A 22,700-nucleotide genomic window follows, 5' to 3' on the forward strand; every position below is an offset into this window, starting at 1 on the left:
TGCTACAAAGGGCCATATTTCGTTCTTTCTCTTTGCCATGTAGTACTCCATTGCGTATATAAACCACAATTTCTTTATCCATTCATCAGTTGATGGACATTTAGGCTCTTTCCATAATTTGGCTCTTGTTGAGAGTGCTGCTGTAAACATTGGGGTCCAAGTGCCCCTGTGCATCAGCACTCCTGTATCCCTTGGGTAAATTCCTAGCAGTCCTCACATATTTTCAATGCTACGTGTATCTTAGGCAAATCCCTAAATGGTATTTGGACTTAGTAATGGATGCTCTCTTTTATTCTTTCACTATGTTTTCACGTGCCAGTATCAACATGTTTTAATTAACATAGATTTACAAAATTTTTCTAACATGTAGGTTCTCCTTACTACTGTTATTTTGCTAATTTATGTATTTGTTCATACTTTTTATACATGAAATTCAGAATGATTTCATTTTTATGAGTTATTTTAGGTAGAATGAGTAGCTTGTGATACTATTTTCCACTTCAAAACAGATATGACTTGCCATTTAATCAAGTCTTCTTTTATATCCTTCAGTAATATTCTAAATATTATTTTTATATATCCTGTACATTTTTCTAAGTTTTACCTTGATATTTATTCATGTTTGGTTCTAGTTTAAGTGGAGTATGTATTCCTTTTGTATTGTCTATGCAGTTATTTATAAGTGGGAAGATAAATTACTGATTTAAAAAATTAATTTTGTTGTTAGGCACATTACTGAGTTACCATCTTAAAAAATAGTAAAATAATTCTCTTAGATTTTTAAGCATTATATTGTATCAGTGCCAAATCTTGTCACCTCCTTTCTAGCTTTATATATTTTTCTATCTCTTTCTCTGATCAAAACATGCTTGTAAGTTCGGAACTTAAAAAACCAAAAATTAGGAAAGAGAGCCTAATGCATTGGTTCACAGAGAGACCTAGATGCCTAGGTCTTAACAACAAAAGAGACATTTCAAAAGGACAGACTTGTTCCAAGAGAGAACTCCAAATGTAGTCTCCGGAGGCTGGAACTAGAAAAGCCGGAAGTAGACATCTACGACATCAGATCACAGCGATGGCAAGAAAGAATGGAGAAAAGGGGGTCATGTTGTTATCACTGAACTGTGACATGGTAGAATGTGAGACCAAGTTGGAAAGTGTCTTTAACACATGTTATTCCCTGGTTGATGATTTGAGAACGATCCTGAGTGTGAGTGTGCCCTCTGAGGAGGGCACCAAATCCAATCTCCTGTTAACTCTAATCACTCTGTTCAAATAATTTTTACTTTGCTTGCTTAGAGGCAGATCATTTTGAAGAATGTGAAACAACATTACCATTTGTCTTATATCACTGTTTATGTGTACTTGAAATGCATGGGAGTTCCCATATATGTATTTTGTGCATCACATATTGATACAAAGTTCCCATATATATGCGTGTCCAAAGAAGTTTATGAGAAGGGACTCACAGAGCACACTAGAGAACGAGCACGGATGCACGGAGGTGAAAGAAACCACACTACATGATAGAGAAGGTGCCTAGCAAACTAACTGTTCAGACCCATGACTGAAGCCACATTAAAAACCCAGATGCAGCCACCTTTAAGCATGCACTACTAGGTTAATCATTTTCAAAAGGGTGAAGAAGTCATGATTAAATAGAAATACATCAAGAGATTTCCTGATGATACAAATAATAGCAACTTCCATTAAAAATGTCTTTTTGGCATCGGAGTAGAGGCCATCCAGAAAGACAGATGCAGCTTAAGGCATTCTCTAGGCCTCTGTCCAAGTACTGAGGCAAGTCTTGAGATGCATTAAACTTGATGGTTTGACACGTTGACATACACGGCATTAGTACTGTTGTGCTTTGAAACCCCGCAAATGATTTTTGCAGGTTTAAGTTGCTAGAATAAGGGCTCGACAGAGGGGAAGGACGAGGAAAGATGTGCCTTGCGTGGCATGGAGTCCAGCAAGCTTATAGCACCCCTCCCGCTTGTATTCCTGCCTCCTGAGGTTTTCTATTAAACTCCCCTGGCCACATGTTTATTTGATTTGAAACAAATGCATGTTAAAATCTTTGCAGGTAGTGTTTCTGCACTGTGTGGCTTTGAGAGTTGACGACTCAATCATTCACAGTGATAATGGTGTGAATATTCTGGGACAGGTGATACTTCTACCTAATTGACTATATTACTATGTCACAGGGGCTCTGTGTTTTTCACAAAACAAACCCAGAATCATGACATTAAACACTTGTAAGTAAAAAACAAGGGTCGCCTGAGTGGCTGAGTCAGGTAAGCATCTGACCTCCGCTCAGAGCATGATCTCACTGTTCATGAGTCTACGCTCCACATCAGGCTCTCTGCTGTCAACACGGAGTCTGCTTTGGTCCCTGTCTCCCTCTCTCTGCCCCTCCCCAGCTCATGCTTTCTCTCTGTCTCAAAAATAAATAAAACATCAAAAAAAATTTTAATAAGAAAAAAATAAGAAAAATAAGAAACAAAATAAAACTAACTTTAGAAATATGCTAAAGGTTTTTGTTTGTTTGTTTGGAAAACCAGGTACAAATGACATCCATAAAAAAACAAAAAGCAAACTATTCTGTGTATAACAATCATATTTACCTAAACAATTCATAAAATTGGTACCATTCCCATTCCTTGCCTGTATAGTCTGGAGTGTCAAAGAATCTTGGGCATGTATCAGGAACCATTTGGATAATTTAGCTATAAAGTTCCTGCACATGTTTATCTATTTAAAATAGTTTCTAAGATGTTACTTTCATGATATCTTAGCAATTGTCCTTAAACGAGCAGAAATTACACCTTACATTCACTTTTTCAATCACTTACAATAAAACTGGCTGAAAAGTCCTTTGATCATAGATGTTGAGGGATTTTATTTTATCTTCATTTTGAGAGGAACCATTTTAGTGGCTTGCATTTTCTAATTTTGTGAAATATTTACATGCCAAGTACTAGAGTAGTTTCTATAAATTACATTTATGGGCCTGGACTATAAATTTTTTTCTAAAGAAGTGTTTTAATATGTGATTTTACAAAATATCATCTATCTGTCAAGTTTACAGTTCTTTCAAATATGTGCATGACCTGTAGAGACAACAAATGCTTCATCTTTCTTTTTAAAGATTATTTGTAAGAAGCATCAGGGCCTTTTATTAAACCTTTCAGGTATATAGAGCCATTGTTCTCTCCAGCGCTCGAGGTGGGATCAAATGAAGGGAGAATGAGGATCCTCAATGCAGCATTTCAATCCATGTTGATGGGTTTTATTTTATTTGTTTCTAAACTTACAACAATTGTCTCTTCTTCCTTTTTCCATCACATACTTGTATAATGGCTTATATGTTCCGTAACCCTCTTTCATAGATTTATTTCTATCATCTGGGGCAGAATGTGAAGCTCTTAAATAAAATGGGCATTTTTTGTACAGTCTGTATATAACTCAGAATACCTTTTTTAAAAATGGGCCAAAAAATACCAAATAAAGAAAACGACCCTGGAAAATCTATATTTGTAAAATATAGCAGTGGGTTAAAGTCCTTACTATGTACATCAATTAAAAATTGTACTTTGGCTAAAAAACAATCCAGGTTGAAGTGATCTGTGTTATTCCGGGTGGAATGGCAAGAACTAGGCATAATTCACCATGTTTCATTCTTCCTGCTTTGGCAGTTGTAGATTCACGGAGACGGAGCCTCCCTCGGAGAGGTACCTGCGTAACTAGGAGCAGGATAACTCAGCAGCCTACCTGGGATAAGCAGGCATCAGGAGGATGTGCGTGGTATGGGATGTGGGTTGTTTCACCTACATCATAACTTCGGTGTAGTCATGGTACCTGTTGCACCAAGTCTTAATTTTGATCTTGACACTCAAAGTCATCCATCAATTTTCTTTACCGTATCCAAAAGTATCATTCCGACCTTCCTGACCTTGACAGTCCATTCTGACCAGTAGATTTCCTGGTTATTTTGTGGGAAACTGTACCTCTGGATATCGCCAAATTCCATGCTGTTGTCTACTCTGTTCCAGCTACATGGGATAGCTTCCTTAATCCTTCCATAATCTAAGTTTTGAAGCTTTTTCTTCAACACCCAGGTGAGCCCAGCTGTTTTGACAAAGTCAATCTACAATGATCTGCGTGTTCCACTAATTTCCAAATCTCTAGAATTCTGCACCCCATGTTTGCATGCTTCTCTGAATCATTTTTTGCTTTGTTCTGATGTATTTTATCTCTTGATGACATTAACATGAGCTCTTTTAATACCTCTTAGATTTTTTTTTCTTTACAAAGTTAGACCCAGAATAGGAGATCAATGTCTTCAAATCCATTCATTCATTGATTTTTTTTTTCTGTAATAACCTCAACAAAAGCGATATACCACAATGGGTACTAAATGCTGGAAATGCAGATGAAAAAGATAAACCCTCTCCCATAAAAAGTTCAAAACTTATAGGGGGTAAAGAAATGTGCATCCTAACTCTAGGTATATTAAACTGGTAAAACATAAATGCACTAAAAGACATAACTGATTCTAGGAGGAAGCAGTCACTACAATAAAATGCATTTTTTATTCATTTATTCATTCCCTCGTCTATTCATTCATTCATTCAACAAACATTTAGCATTTGCCTGCAACAAGCCAGGAACTCTTAAGATCTAGGATGCCGAGGGGCGCCTGGGTGGCTCAACTGGTTAAACGTCAGACCTTTGATACTGGCTCAGGTGATAATCTCACCATGGTGAGATTGAACCCCATGTCAGGCTCCACACTGATCATGGAGCCTGCTTGGGATTCTCTCTCACCCTCTCTCTCTCTGCCCCTTCTCCCCCTCTCAAAATAAATCAACATTAAAAAAAAAAAAAGATTTGGGGCACCTGGGTGGCTCAGTCGGTTAAGCGTCCAACTTTGGCTCGGGTCATGATCTCACAGTCCGTGAGTTCGAGCCCCGCGTCAGGCTCTGTGCTGACAGCTCGGAGCCTGGAGCCTACTTTGGATTCTGTGTCTCCCTCTCTCTCTGCCCCTCCCCTGTTCGTGCTCTCTCTCTCTCTGTGTCTCCCCAAAATAAATAAAGATTAAAAATTTTTTAAAATGAATAAACAAACAAACAAATAAATAAATAAATAATGAAAAAAAGATTTGGATGCTGAGATGACAGGTTGGAAGGTACAGCCTCTATTTTCAGGATGTTCACACTCAAAAGAGGAAGAGAATGAATAAACAAACAAATCAAAGCACAGCATAAAAAATAATATTACCTTGGCAAGTAATTATGATAGATGCCATCTGTCTTTACATTGATTAGTTTGGATTGGTTAAGGATATCATTATGCCTCTATTTCACCCTGAGAGCCTCACCTTTTTTTTAAAATTTTTTTAATGCTTATTTTTGAGAGACAGAGACAGACAGACAGACAGACAGAGACAGAGTGTGAGCAGGAGAGGAGCAGAGAGAAGGAGACACAGAATCGGAAGCAGGCTCCAGGCTCTGAGCTCAGCTGTCAGCACAGAGCCAGATGCGGGGCTCGAACCCATGGAATGTGAGATCATGACCTGAGCTGAAGTTGGACGCCCAACCGACGGAGCCACCCAGGCACCCCTGAGAACCTCACCTGAACAAGAGTAAGCAAAGGAAGGCAAGTGGTGTGGTCTAAGTTTGACTTGCCCAAAATTGAATAACGGAGAAATAATTTTCATGGTTGATGTATCATCTTAAGAAATGTCAACAACGTACATTTTACTTAACACATCTATATGTTAGCATGAATTAACCTCTACTTATCTAGTTTAAAACCCAATGCTTAATTTAGAAAAAGAGTAAAGGATAATCCAAACACCTAGTTAAAATAAATACCTCATTAAGCTTTCATTGTTATTGGTTCATAATTACTGTTTATTTTATCCCTAGTTTGAATGGTTCTCATGAAATTAATTCAACCGTAATATCCAGTTTTTCTCGCTCTTCTACACCTCAGCTTGCTTAGGATTTTAAGGCAGCTTTTCTTAAAAATGCTTATAGGCAACTTCTTCCAGCCCAACTGTTGTTCTCTCTAGAGAAAGAGCAGGGTTACTTCTTCTCAATTCAATTTACATCAATAAACATGCATTGAATGGCCACCAAATGCTTCAGAGACACAAAGGTGAGTAAATCGCAGTCCATTTCTTCAATGAGTTGATAATGTATGACTGAGTTCTAGGAACTTTCAAAAGAGAGGCAATTGACTGATCAAAGAAAATTATCATTATGTGCCCAAATAGGCTTCTAAATTATCTGTGTGCTAAGAATGATGCTTCATTAAGTTACTCATTTTCTCTGGTTCCAGCAGCTCAGCCAGAGGAAAAGAAAAAAAAAGGAAGTTCTTTGACTGCAGCACGTTGTCCGTGGTCCACATAAGATCCAAACCAATACCCTTCTCCTAGCAAAGAAGTCCTTTCTTCACCACCAAGCAAACAGCCTGCAGCTTCCTTCTTCCACCAGGTGTTTATATGTGATCAGCCAACTACAAATACCACCCACCATATTGCAAACTGCCTCCTTGTCAGTCTCTCTTAAGGAGCCATGCCCCTGCCAATAACATGCAGCGTTTTACACACTTACACACTTTTAAAAGACTAGAGAATGGTTTATATACAAATCATATATATATGTTTATATATACAAAACATATACAAAACATATATGTTTTATATACAAAACATATATATATGTTTATATCATATATAATACTCCAAATATTATATATACCAACCTCCAAATACTAGAGAGAGAAGGAGATGTTCAGAAATCTCAGAGGCATCAGAGGAAATAAAAGGAAAAAATTCTGTCAACCAACCTTAAATGAAGACCATGCAAAAACCACTAGGTTATTGGATAAAACTTAAAAACAAATGATAGGTTTTATTTATTTCTTAGACTTCCACACTAGGTAGTGGACAAGTAAGATTTTTTTTCAGTTTCTGGGATCTCTGAGATAAGTTCACTCACCTTTAGTATTTTCAAAAGTTATACCATGAAACAGAATAGAAAATGAATATTAATTCATTTTTCCTTGAAAAATGCTTTCTAAGTAATTCCCAAGATTCTGTTTCTCAACTTAGTTTAAGAGATTCGTAAACAACACACAGGGATGACTCTGGTTCTTTTCCCTGAGAGACTATGCATTCTGTTAAAGAAACATACCCAGATGCTGTCTTCTTGTCGATATTGTTTCCAGTTCCTGCCACTATCACTGAACATCAGGAGGTAGCTGGTCACCCAGTTGGAGCTCCCATATCCCCCTTGGGTGGCCACAGCGGTGATCTCCATTCTCTCTCCAAGGTCAATCTGCAACCACTGGTATTTGTTTGACACAAGTGGAGACCAGCCACCAGCTCCTTTTATGAAAATAGAAACAGAAGACAACGGGAAGAAGATTAGTTAAAAAACTGTTATTGGATAGAAATGCCAGTAAGACTGTATTCCTGTATGGAATTTAATAAAGTCAAATTTCCAAAATATGAAACTTCTCATAATTGTAGAATAATATAGAAAAACAAGAATTTAGTATAAATGGATGAAGCCTGTGTTAATTATGTTCATTTCTAGGTGTTGTAACTCCCAACACGGGGTAGAACTGAGATTCTACTGAATGTTCAAAGTGCTTAATTTGACAAGTGGACATTCGTGTCTACACTTGGAACTAGGAGGGTTACCGCCCACACACATGATTAGGTGATGGTTCGACCTTCAATCATAGTTCACACTGTGGCATAACTAGAATACTACCTGTGGTATCTGATCATGTTTAGACTTCCTGGAGAAAGAAGTATAACATAAAGCCTGAAAATACAGGTGGTCAAAAAGGATAGTCCCTATCCTCACTGTGTTTACAGGTTTATAGGAGGGACAGACATTGAAAAGCATGCTTGAAACACAAATGTTAATGGTGAGGCACGTGCAGGAAACAGTAATACAACGGATGATGGAGGAGAGTTCTACCCACTAGAAAGTTGGAACTGGCTGGCAACAGTGTAGGAGAGGCCATTAAATTTTCAGGAATTTTGCAAGCTGACTGCTGAATATAGCCACTTTTGCAACGGACCATGGTTGGAGTATTTAAACCACAGAAACTGGCAAACTATACAGATCAGCACCCATTCCCACCCCAAACAATTCACCAACACACCACTGGTTCTATCCTGGCCGGGTGGGGAGGTGGGGTAAGGGGGGGGAGGTAAGAAGTGGGGGAGGGGCAGTCAGGGAAAAGGTCCTAGAGTAAGGTGTGCTTGAGCATTCAAGAGTGAAAAATAGGAACCTATTGTATATTCAAGGAAGTGTGGGTAGAGCCGAACTTACTGTGTTTCCTTTTACTCACTGCACACCAGAATATTAGAGATGTGACTACTGGATGTCTTGTTAAGATGTTTCATTCTTCCAGTTAATACAAAAAAGCCTTATATGGGGACTTTGCTTATTTTAAGTAATATTCACATTGATAATTATGTAAGTAATACGTAATCATTGTAAAAAGGCATGAAACAGGGTTTAACGCATTCTTAAATCCATAATCATCTAATATTCAGTATCTTTTAAAATGTAACATCTGATATGTAACACCCCAAGTAAGAATATTAGCACATGTTTTCTTTCCCACATTCTTTTGTCACCACCTTGAGCCTGTAAGCCCAACAAGGGAAGTGGGCAGCTTATGGATATAATCAGCTGCTCATGAAAGAGAGCAGACCATCCTCTACATAAGGCTCAAAACTGAGTCAATACAGTATATTAAAAAGGAATCATGTGACAACAACATCCTATCCTGATGCTATAATGCTAACTCCTACTTGTATTAGGGTATGATTACCAAGTTAGTACTACATTGTCTTTAGAATGAGACTTTTTTTTTCAAATTTCCTTTTTTTCTTGGAAGAAGTCATTGTTCAAAAATGTCTTCCATTCCATACCTCTCTCTTTTTCATCCAAAATATCATACATACAGTAATTTTGGTTGGCTTGTTTTTACTTTTAAATTTCTCTGTATTTGCCCTTGAAGAACCTGTGGTTTGGGCCAGTAACCTGGATGGGTGGAGTTCTGTCGGCCACCAATACCATCTACTACGTTCAGGTTAGAGAAGAATACTCTCATATTTTGAGCAAGCGGGTTTGTTGGCAGACACATGCTCTGGCTGCATTTCTGGTGTCTTGGTGTCACTTCTCCAGCACAGCTCTGCTGTCCACAAGGGGCACCTCTTACTCTTGCAGCCTGTTATCTAGAAGGAAGACTGATCTGAAGACATCTTGAATTATAGCCTGCCACAAATAACTCAGGAAATTCCTGAACCCTCAGTGGGAGTTGTTCCCACGGCATTATTTTTAAAGCCAAGCCAACTCTTCCTCCATATTTCACTGCTCAGGATGCAATGAAACTCCAGCCTACCTTTTCTACTTATTCTACTGTGGTAGAATTCACTTAGTATTTATTGAGCAAGTGAGTACTTTGTGTCAGGCATTCTGTGAAGACATAGTTATTTAATTCTCAGAGCAACCTATTGAATAGAGGCTAAGTCACATACAGAGAGTCTGAATACCTGGCTGTCACCTGCAGAGCAGGAAGAGGCATGGTGCTCTTAGCCAGGACCTGCAGTGCCTCTCATGTTGTTATGATCAATGGGAACTGGAAGCTCCCAATGGATATAGAAAAGATGGTGCCGAGAGAGGTAGGGGAACCCTAGAATTTAGCTACCGGGCGGTTGAGCCAATTTTCCTCCCTCGAATTAACAAAGACCGTATCTCTGAAGTACGGGGACACGATGGGAGGGGTGAATGGGTAACTATTTCCCTCTACTGTCCTTTCTAAATCTTACTATTCTTCCTAAGGATCTCTCCAAGTTTGGAAGTTGAAAGTTTCCTGAGGTCTAATGCTAACCAAGCATCCTCAGTCCTCTTATACTATTACTACTGCCTATCTCTCTGTTTTTTTATCATTAAAAAAAATTTTTTTTAAGTTTATTTATTTACTTTGGTTGAGAGAGAGTGGGGGGGGGGGGGGAAGGGCAGAAAGAGAGGGGAGAGAAAATCCCAAGCAGGCTCCTCAATGTCAGCACAGAGCCTGACACAGGGCTTGGTCTCACCAACAGTGAAGTCATGACCTAAGCCAAAATCAAGAGACGGATGCTTATCCGACTGAGCCACCCAGGTGCCCCATATCATTGTTTCATACATAGAAAAGTTGGAAAAGAGTGAATGAAGGGCCCCCGGCTGGCTATCATTTTAACCTGACATTTCGACATTCGGAATTTTATCTATATGTAGCTTATACCTCTGGGAAAATACTGATTATTTTGTGTCTTGCTCTTTCTAGTTAATTTCAATGGTCTATACACTTTTTTTCAATATAGAATTTCATAATCTTTCTCTAGCATTTTGACACTCCTTGATAGACCAGTATTTAAAAAGTGAGCACATGAGAGGAGCACAGTAAGGAAAAAAGAATCAGCATGATTCTGGTGAGTTAAAATTGGATCATCAATTCTCATCAGGAGAAAGAGGCACCTCTCACTGACCGCTCCCTCTTCCCAGCACCGCTCACTGTTACAGCTGCACTACCCGACTTGAAACATTCGCAGTTAATTGACCTTGAACATTTCAATTTCTCACCTGTGGTGAAAAGGTACTACTGATATGCAAATTAAGCTATATCATTAAAGAGGTACACCAATAAAATCATGGAAATTCAGATGCTCCTGGGCTTTACCAAGTGAAATCGGCCCCAGGGAATCCATAGATTCCCCACAGGGTTTGAAGCTGTTTTAGCTCTGCAGATGCACATGGTCTAAGTGTGTGATGGAGTGATATCCTTGTTCTGATTCTAAAACAAATGTCAAAGAGGAATATGGAAAATGCAAACTTCTAGGTATAGATATAGGTACAGATATAGGTAGAACGTGACATACTTTGGTACTGGCAGCCTGTGGTGACAAGTAGGAACAACAGACATGAAATAAAAGCTGACATTATATTAGAACAGCCGTATGGCCACTACCAAACCACCCAGCATTCCGGAGCCATGCTATTGTCGTATTTACTTTTTTCATGGAGGAAATGAGGGCTAACTCCAGCCAATGGTAAAGTCTGAATTACTCTAAAATAAAAGAATTCCTCACTTTATTTATTAATCAAACCTTTTAGCTGCTGGTCAAGTATTATTCGTTCTTAATGATGCTTTTAATATGCCCATGTGTTCACCATTACAGTAGGCCAATACCTACAGACCAAAGACCATCTCTTTAGAACCCCCACCTCGTCCATGGTTACTGACATGTAACCCACCAGATAAAAACAAGAGTCTTGTCCCCTCAGCTCATTTTCTTCCTATTCCACCCTCCTTTTTCTCCTTCTTTGGCCTCATCACTGAGACTTGGCATAGTAAAGTGTCATAAATCTATCCAAACAAAAACACTTGTTGACTCTTCGTATCACAGCCTGAAAACTCACATTTAAAAACAAAAATCCTCCCGACTGGTGAGACTTTTAAATTAAATGTGGTAGCACTGCTCTGAGAATTAATTTCAAAAAGCATATTAAAGTGCCTATTGATTTCTCTCACATACAGCAAGCATGTGGGTACATGGCAGTTGTTACTTTTTGAATTATAGAACAATTATTATTACTATTGACTCCAAATACAGATTTATGATCACAGCACTAAATTCAGCTCTGAAAATATTTAGTTCCTGAATGACCACAAACACAGCATCTCTTGCCTACCAGTTCTATTTATTTTTTTTAATTTTTAAAAAATGTTTATTTATTTTTGAGAGAGAGACAGAGTGTGAGTGGGGGAGGGGCAGAGAGAGACAGAGACGCAGAATCTGAAGCAGGCTCCAGGCTCCAAGCTGCCAGCATAGAGCCTGATGTGGGACTTCAACCCACAAACTGAGAGATCATGACTTGAACCAAAGTTGGGTGCTTAACCCACTGAGGCACCCAGTGGGTGCCTACCAATTTTAAACATCAGTTTCCTGGGGAACTTGCTGCTATGAAATATGTGGCTGTGAATTACAGGGAAAGAAAAGCAAACTATAAATTGTCTGTGCCTATTGTATGTCAAATACTCTACTCTAGAAATTTTATGTACCATATTAAGCTTAATTACTAAAATTATCTAGTGAAATGAAATGTTTTAACACCTCTTCTTTTCAAATAAAACTTAAAAAAATATTTACAGAGGCTAAGTAAATTTTCCTAATATTATGCAAATTAAATTTTTCCAAATGTTATACAAATCACTTTAATGTGGATAAGAAATTACTTATTTTTAAAATAATTTAAATCTCAGTGAGGATCTCATTTTAACAGTCACTTCCTTCTCAGTTCTTTACCCCTGAAAAAATTATACAACTGTCATTGCCCATAGTGGTTAATTTTATCCCAAGAATATATCTAAATTATAAATTCAATATTATTTATTTTCCTTTAATTTTTTTAAACATTCATTTTAAGTAGGTTCCACGTCCAGTGGGGGGCTTGAACTCAGGACCTTGAGATCAAGAGTCACATGCTCTACCAACTGAGCCAGGCAGATACCCTTATTCAATATTATTTAAATATAAGTAACTGCCTGGCTGAATTATAAATTTAATATCCATATATCCCATTTGCCAGATATCAATAATAATTAGTTCTGCTCATAGAGACACATCTTACAATTTCGGGAAAGTGAAAAGAAAAATTGAAGAAAAAAAATACTTTTGGTTGAAGCCTTAAAATAGAGAAAAGAATCACCTCTATCCCCTACTAATATTAAAAATGACATGACTGCCATTCCTGGTGGTCATCAGGGAGATGATGGGGCATAGAGTTTTGTCAACTTCGTAAAAGTACAAACTGCTCAGAAAGAAGAAGCCATATTTCTTTCCCAATATTTAAAGTGTAGAAAGACACAAATGTTCAAGGACACAAAGCACAGTGAACACAATTGAATGACAGTCCTAGCCACCACTAGGCCACATACATTTCTACAAAAATGATTGGCTTAATTAAAACTGTCATAGGAAAGCTTCCTTCTAAGATAATTACTTTCTTTTCACATGTCAACTAGATTTCCCCCAAGAGTCTAAATTTGCCCGGATCATTTTGATCTTGACATTACATTACAATAATGTAAGGAAACAAAAAGAACATTGTGCCAATATTTGTTTGGCTCCCTTAAATGGACTGCAGTGTCCCTGGGTCACCATGTAGAACTCTTTAACAACTTTGTGTTGTTACCAGCTTAGTTTTTTGTCGGTTTTTTTGTGTGTTTGCTTGTTTTGCCAAGAAGAAAACACGATGCTATTGATGCTGTAATTTGCTGGTCTTTCTTCACAGAACACTCTGGAATCTTGGCATTGCCTCCCCTGGCCCCAGGGATGGTGACAGGGACGGACGCATCACCGGAGCCAGGCTAGTGGTGCAATTCTAGGATTCTGTCGGGACTACTGAAGGGGAGATCCTTTTCTCCGCTCAGAAAGCTGAAAGGATGGGACTCGGGAATCAAAGTGCAGCAGCGATCTGTTTGGAAAGTCTGCCTGAGTGAAGCCAACACAGAGGGAGGCAGAGGTGGGAGGTGAAGTGAGACGGAGCTCTGCTGGCACAGTCAGCGCCCGAGCCCATTCCTGTGCCTTCTAGTTCCTTCCACGGGGCATGAGCTGGCCCCTTCACCTGCGATGGACCTGCTCGGGTCCACTGCTTCAGCAATTCTGCTCCCTCTCCTGCCTCCTTATCTTTTTTCTCTTTCATGGATCATTCCCACGGAGGTACAAGCATGCTGTTGTTTTTCCTTCTTTCTTTTTTAAAGAAAAAAAGCTTCTCTCGACTCTTCTGTACTTTTTTTCTCCTTTTTATGTTACCGTTCTTTGAATAAGATGTCCACGCTCAAGCTCTGCAATGCTTCTCATTTCATTCTCGCTCCAGCCGACTCCAACCAGCCTTTCACTCTGCACCACTCAGCTGAAGCTGCTCTTCTCAAGACGACCAGAGAACTCCACGTCACCAAATCGAGTGCTCAGGTCTCAGCCTTCCTACCACCTGGCCCACCAGAGACATTTGAATAGTCCGGCCCTTCCCAATGCTTCGGTATACTTTGTTCACTTATTTTCACAAGCGCTCCTTCTCTTAATTTTCTCCTCAGCTCACTGGTCCTTCTTCCTCAGTCTCCACTGCTAGTTCTTTTTATCTCTTATCAGCTCTGAGGGTTGAGATGCTCCAGGGCTCAGTCCTTTGCCCTGGTTCTTTTCTGTCAACGTGCACTCCTTCATGATTTCTCTTGACCTCGTGGATTTAAGTATTACCCACACGCCAACAATTCCCTGAGTTAATCTCCACCCCACATCTCCTTCCTGAGCTTCATTCAACTTGAAATCTGTAACATGTTCCAAACCAAACCTCATTATCTCCCCCAGGCCTACTCTGTTCATACCCTTCCCCAGCCCAGTTTATGATAATTCCATCCTTCTGGTTTCTCAGAAGAGTAACAACAAAGAAGTCATTCTTGACTCCCCTCTTTCTCACCACATAACCATTTCGAGAGAAAATGTTACTGGTGCTTCTCACCTCTCCAGCATCAGACTATTTTCCCATCTTCATTGGTACTCCTTTGGCTCAAGGCACATGATTTTACCCTACATTCTTGCAGAAGCCACCCAAGAAGTCTCTCTGCTTCTTCCCTAGCTCATGGAGGCTCCATTCTCCATGTAACAGGCTTAAAATATTATCCCTGTGTTCAAAACACTGCAGTAAGTCTCCATCATACACACAGTGAAAGACAAAGTCATCGCTATATGGCCCACAGGGTCCTATCTGATTTGCCCCCTTATACCACTCCCACCCATGTCTGCCCAGCCTCTTCTTCCCAGTTCACTCCCCATCAGCAGCAAGGGCCTCCCTCCCTGAGGTTCTCTGCACAAACACCATTCATTCTCCTACCTCCCAGTCCCTGCTGTGCGAAGTGATCCTTTCTGCCTGGAGTGCTCCCCTCTGAGATACACTGGGCTAACATCCCTGCCACCTTCGAGTCTTTGCTCGGATCTGATCCTTCCCATAGAGGCCTGTATCCCCTGACCTCCCTTGCCACAATTTTTCTTACCCAACAATATTGTTCCCATTTTTCTTACCCAAAACAACTTTCTCATTCTTTTTGACAGGAATTGACATAGTATATGACTTCCTTTTACACATAGTATATGATTTTCTTATTTATTACATGTATTCTTTATCTTTTATCTCGACCTACTAGAACATAAGCTTGATGAGACCAAGAGTCTTTGCCTGTTTTACCCACAGATAGATCCTAAGTGTCTAGCACATGGCCCGACACACGGTGGATGCTTAGTAACTATGTACTGCATAAAGGAATGAAATAAATCTGTAGCCATCCAGGTATAATAAGACTGTGTAAATTCATATACCAAATTAGTGACAAAGTGGAAACTGGAGCCAAATGAGGTTTCTTTGCAGCGAGGTATTTTCAGTGAGGTTCTCAAAGAGAAAGCTCAAGTATGTACACACACACACACACACACACACACACACACACACACACACTACCAATTGCCCCAAAGTTATACAGTTTAATCACTTGTAAACTACATTTCCTAGATGTACTTACGGCTTTCTTTTTGGATTTTTGATACAGTGAAAAAGATGCTTTTCACTTCATTTCCCCAGAAAGGCTCTAAATTAATAATACCTCACTCAGTTCTCTGAGGTTTCAGTTCTTTGCTGTTGATCCGTTTTTCCCTCGCGGCAAATTGGCAGACTGACTTTCCGTCCTACTTCATGTATTGCCAGAGCAAACATTTCTGAAATCTTTAATAATTCAGTGGATTGAAAAGTAAATATTTACACCCTTCCTCTGTTCGGGCATTTTGATTTGTATATTTGATTTGCAAATTTTGTGACAGCCAAATTTACTCTGGAAAGCTGGGAAAAAGTTATAAAAACACTAAATTCTGTGCCAGCAAGTTTTATTTCACTCAAATTAGTCATTTTAGGAAAATGACTTTTAGCACATGATGTCTAGAAATTCAAACGATAATCAGGACTTGCTCATGTTTTGCTTTCTAAGCCCATTATGATGCTTTTCTAAAAGTTTCGATTTAGATCTATTGCAGTGAGACAGGTCATTTCAGTAAATGACATCATGCATCAAAAAGAACATACTGACAATATCCCAGAGGTTTAAAAACCATTTTTTGCTTCCGTACCTTCCTTTTTTTTTTTTTATCTTCCTTAGCCAGACAGAGATGATAAGCTGTCATGAGCCAAATGTCCTCATATCACTCCTTCTGGGTCAAAAAACTGAAGTCACTCTCTTGTACCAACAGACATCATTTCCACATAATGACTGCAAAAGGCAGCATTACTGGAACACAGTAAATCAAAAAGGTAAAAAGTGCAAAACCAATCCCAAGCATTTGATTGATTAAATCATTTAATGCTTTCTCAGTTTGTAAAAACTGCTAAGACATATTAAGATAACAACATATTCCCAATTCTGGAGATATGTTTACCTCTAGGCTTAGGTACTTTTGAGTTCAGTCTTGAATATACGTGCTTTATTTAATTCCATGACTTATTCCTTTTTAAGTGATACTTCACTGTGGAAACTTTTATTTTACAAGCAGCAGGAAAAACTATTAGCGATGCTTGTGACCATGACAGTCTTAGCTTTTACCTCAGAAGCTTGACTAAACTTTACACAGGGTCCTTCCCAACTAGAAGTGCCTGACTTCCCTTTTCTTAGAGCATTTAATTTAGGAAACTTGCAACTATAAACCGTTTCTCTGCCCCCTGAGATATAAATCTTCCTCAAGCCTCGTTCCAAGTTTATCATCCAAGAATGTCTTTCTCAAGGACCTGAGTCATCCCTTGAAATGCAGTCATCAAGAAAGTGCCTCATTTCCCAGTCTCTATGGGAGGGCATGAGTCTAATTTCTGTAATCGCCAATTAGCAAACACAAACACCTGATCACAATGACCAACTTCCCTGCCTAATGTTCTCCAGTACTTTTCTACTGGCTCAACCCAGAGCTTACAAACTCTCTTTTGTTTCAACAGAGTTGGGTTCAATGTCTCTTCTCTATTGCAATAGTCTTGACCTTCATTGCTATGGTACTGAAAGTCTGTCTGGTCTTTTTACCCAATCCGTGCAATTATTCTTTTGTTTTTTTTAATTTTTATCTATTATTGAAGTATAGTTGACATACAATATCATATTAGTTTCAGGTGTACAAGAGTGATTCAACAATTCTATACATTACACAGTGCTTACCACAGTAAACATAGTCATCATCTGTCACCATACAATGTTATTTCAATGTTATTGACTAGATTCCCTGTGTTGTACTTTTAATCTCCATGACTTTTTTTATTTTGTAACTGGAAGTCTGTACTAGTGTGATTTTTCTTTGGCAGGAGATAACTGGGAGTTTTTTAATTGGAACAATGTGTTTTTCATCTTTCTGTCTAATGAATTATATTCCCTAGAAACCATTCCACAATCAAAGTCCAGGAGGAGAAGATAAAGAGCAATGCTCAGAAGTGAATGAGGGTCTGACTAGAAGCTCACTTGAGGGATTCTTCATGGTAGTGACATCACCCAGAGATGACTGCACAGTTGTTCCATCTATTAACCAAAGAATGTCACAGCCAGCTTCATAGACTCTGAATAGCAACAAGAGGTGTCATGGGACTCCTTCAGCAAAAGGTGATGGTCTTGGCCAAGAAAACAATCAAGGGAGGGATCGGCCACTAAAACTGGCAATACATTACAACAAACATGTAGGGTTAGGACCAACCCAACCACACTCAGCAGATATCACTGACAGGTATAAAAGGATCCAACCAACGATCTTGTGGTAAATACCAACATGACAACCAACATATGCTGGGGGAGCTGCTACCCAGTCGTGCCCTGTATCATCTGAGTTCCTCATATGTCAACCATCATTTTGGAAAGAACTAAAGGAAAGATGAGGAAATCATAAAGTCTGATTTCAAGGCAGGTCATGATCTCACAGTTCATGAGATCAGGCCCCACATTGGACTCTGTACTGTGAGTACAGAACCTGCTTGGGATTTTCTCTCTCTCTCTCTCTCTCTCTCTCTCTCTCTCTCTCTCTCTCTCTGTCTCTCTCTCTCTCCCCCCCCACCTCTGCATCTACCCTTCTGTCTCTCTCTTCCTCTCTGTCCCTCTCTCTCTCCCTCTCCCTCTCTCTCAAAATAAATAAAATGAGCTAAAAAAAAAGTCTGAACATTTATCTGGAAGGGATTGACACAATCAAAGGAGGCTACTCTACCCAGCAGTCACCAGAGGGCTTGAGGTGAACTGATTTGTGGGCATATATGGGAAAGAGTCTCTAAACTGAAAAGCAAATAGGATCACCCCCCAATTAAAACAATACTCACCAGTGCTAATGTGTTGACAATACTGAAAAAATATGTCATGTTTCCATGTTATTCCTCAACTCACATAACCTGCAAACTCAGAGATCTGAAATTGGCTGAGAAAATCAGATCAACTAATATCTCAGATCTGAATGGTTAATGTACTGTAGTATCTTTATGAGTAAATGTTTAAGTGCCTAATATCCCCAAAGCTGCCGATTATACATTTTATGCAAAGTATGATTTTATAAAACTGTATGTGGATTGTGAAAAACAAGGCTATTTGCATGTGTAGATGGGTGGTCAACCAGGATGAACGCTTCTATCTGATTCAAAAAACATCCTGCCATATGTGCAGTAGATTCTGGACTCCAGATCTGCACTGTAGAGCAAAATCGCTCAAAATTCAGTAGGCATCACAGTAGTAACTGGTACAAATTAGACAGAAGCAAAAAAAATTATATATATGTAAAACATCATATATAATATATAATTATAATAATTACATTATAGTATATAATATATATGTATATATACATATATATACATATATATATACACATATATATATATATAGTACACACACACACACACACACACACACACACACATACACACTGGTTTTAATGGATATAATGTTCCACAATAGCATGGGGCAGTGGGATGCAAATAGAATTTAGTGTCTGAAGCCAGCAAGTACAATATTCCCCCATGCACACATTCAATTCTAGAAATGCTTTGAGTTGCAGACCCTTTTGCTACACAAATGAATTGCTTCCTCTAACATCCAAGCACCCTAGCCAGCTCCATCTGGCTCCTGGCCTATGTACAAACAGAAGAGCACACAAGAGTTCTGTTTTTATGAAAAACACAGAGAAAAAAATATGCTCTTACGGGTTTTATGTCAAAAATGTGATACATTACCACTAATTTGGCCAGCGATTGACATACGTTGGGATGTTTTGAGTTATGCTCAATTATTACAGGTGTTTTAAATGAGTTCTTTACCTCTTTATATAGAACAAATCAAGGTTCAACATATTTAATTTGGGGATTGTGCTCAAACAGTGAAGAAAACAAACAGACGTAAGTGTAACAAGCCATTGCTGGCGATTTTTCCCATCAAGCACTTCTATTCATAAATCTGATTTTAACCTATGGTTATAAACTTGTGATTTTTGTCACTGAGAAAGAAATAACTTCTAAAATGACATGCCACTAATTGTTCCACAGGAGAAAGAGCAGGCAATTCCCCTGGCTTGACCAAGATAAAAATCACCCCAGGCTGAGGGAGCAGGATCCAGTCTGTCAGGATGCGAAAGGTGGGGAAGTGCAGGCAGAAGAGGAAAAAAGCACATCATTTTGCTCTGTTTATCTCCATCTTATTTCTATTTGTAATGCATAATGGAAAGTTCTAAATTGTCTTTTTGATAAAAAGAAAGTTGCTTCTCACAAAGCAACCTCATTTCCACTCAAACCAGTGAGGCCTTTCATACGATTGTCAGGCCACCTATCACAGTTCATGGCTCCCACTGTATATTGATCCACTGAGTCATAATAAAGCAATGCTTCCAGCTGGGAATGAGAGTTAATGCAAACATTTTCTAGATCAGAAAAGACGGACCAAAAAAAAAAAAAATAGGTCATGCTTCTGCCTAGCCAATTTCAAATTGCTTCTGGCGATACTGTGAATCTCATCCACACCCCTGCATTTTCCACACACTCTGTTACTACCAAGGAGAATGGTAGCAACCAGAAAACAGCATCCTAGCAGAATCAGTTCAGCACATGCTTGTGATGACGGTTACAATAATTATAAAATGCAAATCCTTTTGATAAGCACAATGGAAAGTCAATTACCACCATGCATTCTTATATTGCAATTATTACTATTTTGCTATATTCTTTTCTGACAGTAAAAAAAATAATAGTAAAGATCAATTTGCTGTTGTTTGGAATGTACCCTCAGAATTCAGAATTTTCCATCTTTATTTTAAAAATTACCACAAAAGGGGCACCTGGATGGCTCCGTTGGTTAAGCATCTGACTCTTGGTTTTGGCTCAGGTCATGATCTCACAGTTTGTGAGTTCAAGCCCTGCATCAGGCTCTGTACTCACAGCACAGAGTCTGCTTGGGATTCTCTGTCTCCCTCTATCTCTGCCCCTCCCCCCCCGCAAATAAACATTAAAAAAATAATTTACCACAAAAGAATTTTTTTTAACTTTTAATAAAAAAGAATGAATGAATGAATGAATGAATGAATGGGGCACCTGGGTGGCCTAGTCGGTTAAGCATCCAACTGCAGCTCAGGGCATGATCTCATGGTTTGTGGGTTCGAGCCCTACATCAGGCTCTGTGCTGACAGCTTAGAGCCTGGAGCCTACTTCGGATTCTGGGTCGGCCTCTCTCTCTCTGCCCCTTCCCTGCTCCCACTTCCTCTCTTGCTGTCTCAAAAATAAATAAACATAATTTTTTAAAAAGTGAATGAATGAATGAATGAATGAATGAAAGGGGTAGAGGGAAATTTTTGTAGGTGATGAAAAAATTTATGGCCTTGATTATGGTGATGGTTTCATGGATGCATTTTTTACAATTTTTTTATTTGAGCACAGTAGACACAATATTACATTAGTTTCAGGTGCACAACATAGTGATTCAGCATCTGTATATGTTATGCTGTGCTCAGCCCAAGTGTAGCTACCTTCTGTCCTCATACAACACTATGACAGTACCATGAATTATATTCCTTATGCTATACCTTTTATTCCTGTGACTTTTTCAGTCTACAACTATAAGCCTGTACCTCCCACTTCTCTTCACCCATTTTGCCCATCTGTCCACCCCCTTCTCTCTGGCAACCATCAGTGTGTTCTCTGTATTTATAGGTCTGATTCTTTTTTGTTTGGTTATTCATTTGTTTGGGGTTTTTTTTAGATTCTACATATGAGTAAATCACATGGTATTTGTCTTTCTCCATCTTATTTCACTTAGCATTATACCTGCTAGGTCCATTCATGTTGTCACAAATGGCAAGATCTCCTCCTTTTTTATGGCTGCATATATATATCATACATATACATATACATATATATATATATATACACACACATATACACATATATATGTATACATATGTATACATATACATATATATATACACACACACACACATATATATGTATATACACATATATATATATGACATCTCCTTTATCCATTCTTCCCCTAATGGACGCTTAAGTTCCTTCTATATCTTAACTATTGTAAATAACGCTGCAATGAACATAGGGTGCATATATCTTTTTAAATTAGTATTTTCATTTCCTTTGAGTAAATACCCAGTAGTGGAATTTCTAGATCATGCAGCATTTCTATTTTTAATTTTTTGAGGAATCTCCACACTGTTTTCCACAGTGGCTATACCAATTTACATTCCCACCAACAGTGTAAGAAGGTTCCTTTTTCTTCACATCCTCAACAACACTTGTTATTTCTTGTCTTTTTTTAATTTTAGCCATTCTGGCAGGTATAAGATGATATCTCATTGTAGTTTCAATTTCCATTTCCCTGATGACTAGTGATATTGAACAACTTTTTTTTTAATGTTTATTTATTTATTTTGAGAAAGAGAGAGCACGAGCATGCAGGGGAGGAGCACAGAGAAAGGTAGACAGAGAAGCCCAAGCAGGCTTCACACTGTCACTGTAGAGCCCAAGGTGGGGGCCTGAAATAAACTGTGAGATCACAACCTGAGCCAGAATCAAGAGTCAGATGCTTAACCAACTGAGCCGTCCAGGTGCCCTGAGCTTCTTTTAATGTGTCTGTTGGCCATCTGCATGTCTTCTTTGGAAAAATGTCTATTCAGGTCCTCTGCCCATTTTTTAAATGGATTGTTTGGTGGTGGGTTTTTTTTGTTTGTTTGTTTGTTTTTTGTTTTTGGTTTTTTTTTCAGTGTTAAGCTGTATACATTCTTTATAGATTTTGGATATTAACCACTTATCAGATCCATCATTTGCAAATATCTTCTCCCATTCAGTATGTTGCCTTTTTGTCTTTTATTAATGGTTTCCTTTGCTGTGCAAAAGCTTTTTATTTTAATGCAGTCCCAACACTTTATTTTAGCTTTTGTTTCCCCTGCCTCAGGAGACATATCTAGAAAAATGTTGTTATAGCCAATGTCAAAGAAATTACTGCTTATGCTGTCTTATAGGATGTTTATGGCTTGAGGTATCACATTTAGGTCTTTAATGTTGAGTTTGCTTTTGGGC

General features: G+C 38.6%; 1 protein-coding gene across 2 annotated transcripts in view; it reads right to left on the reverse strand.

The window, feature by feature from the left end:
• Positions 1 to 22,700, reverse strand: part of CNTNAP4 (contactin associated protein family member 4) — a 252,750-nt gene that overhangs the window by 168,736 nt on the left and 61,314 nt on the right. For both annotated transcript variants that reach the window (XR_008293835.1, XM_053211174.1), the window contains exon 3: positions 7,206 to 7,399. Coding sequence is in view for 1 of the 2 variants with exons in the window: in XM_053211174.1 (XP_053067149.1) it covers positions 7,206 to 7,399 (194 nt within the window). In the remaining variant the exon portion in view is untranslated. The remainder of the gene's footprint in view (positions 1 to 7,205; positions 7,400 to 22,700) is intronic.

The sequence above is a fragment of the Acinonyx jubatus genome, chromosome E2 (assembly GCF_027475565.1).
Source record: "Acinonyx jubatus isolate Ajub_Pintada_27869175 chromosome E2, VMU_Ajub_asm_v1.0, whole genome shotgun sequence".
Lineage (NCBI taxonomy): Eukaryota > Metazoa > Chordata > Mammalia > Carnivora > Felidae > Acinonyx > Acinonyx jubatus.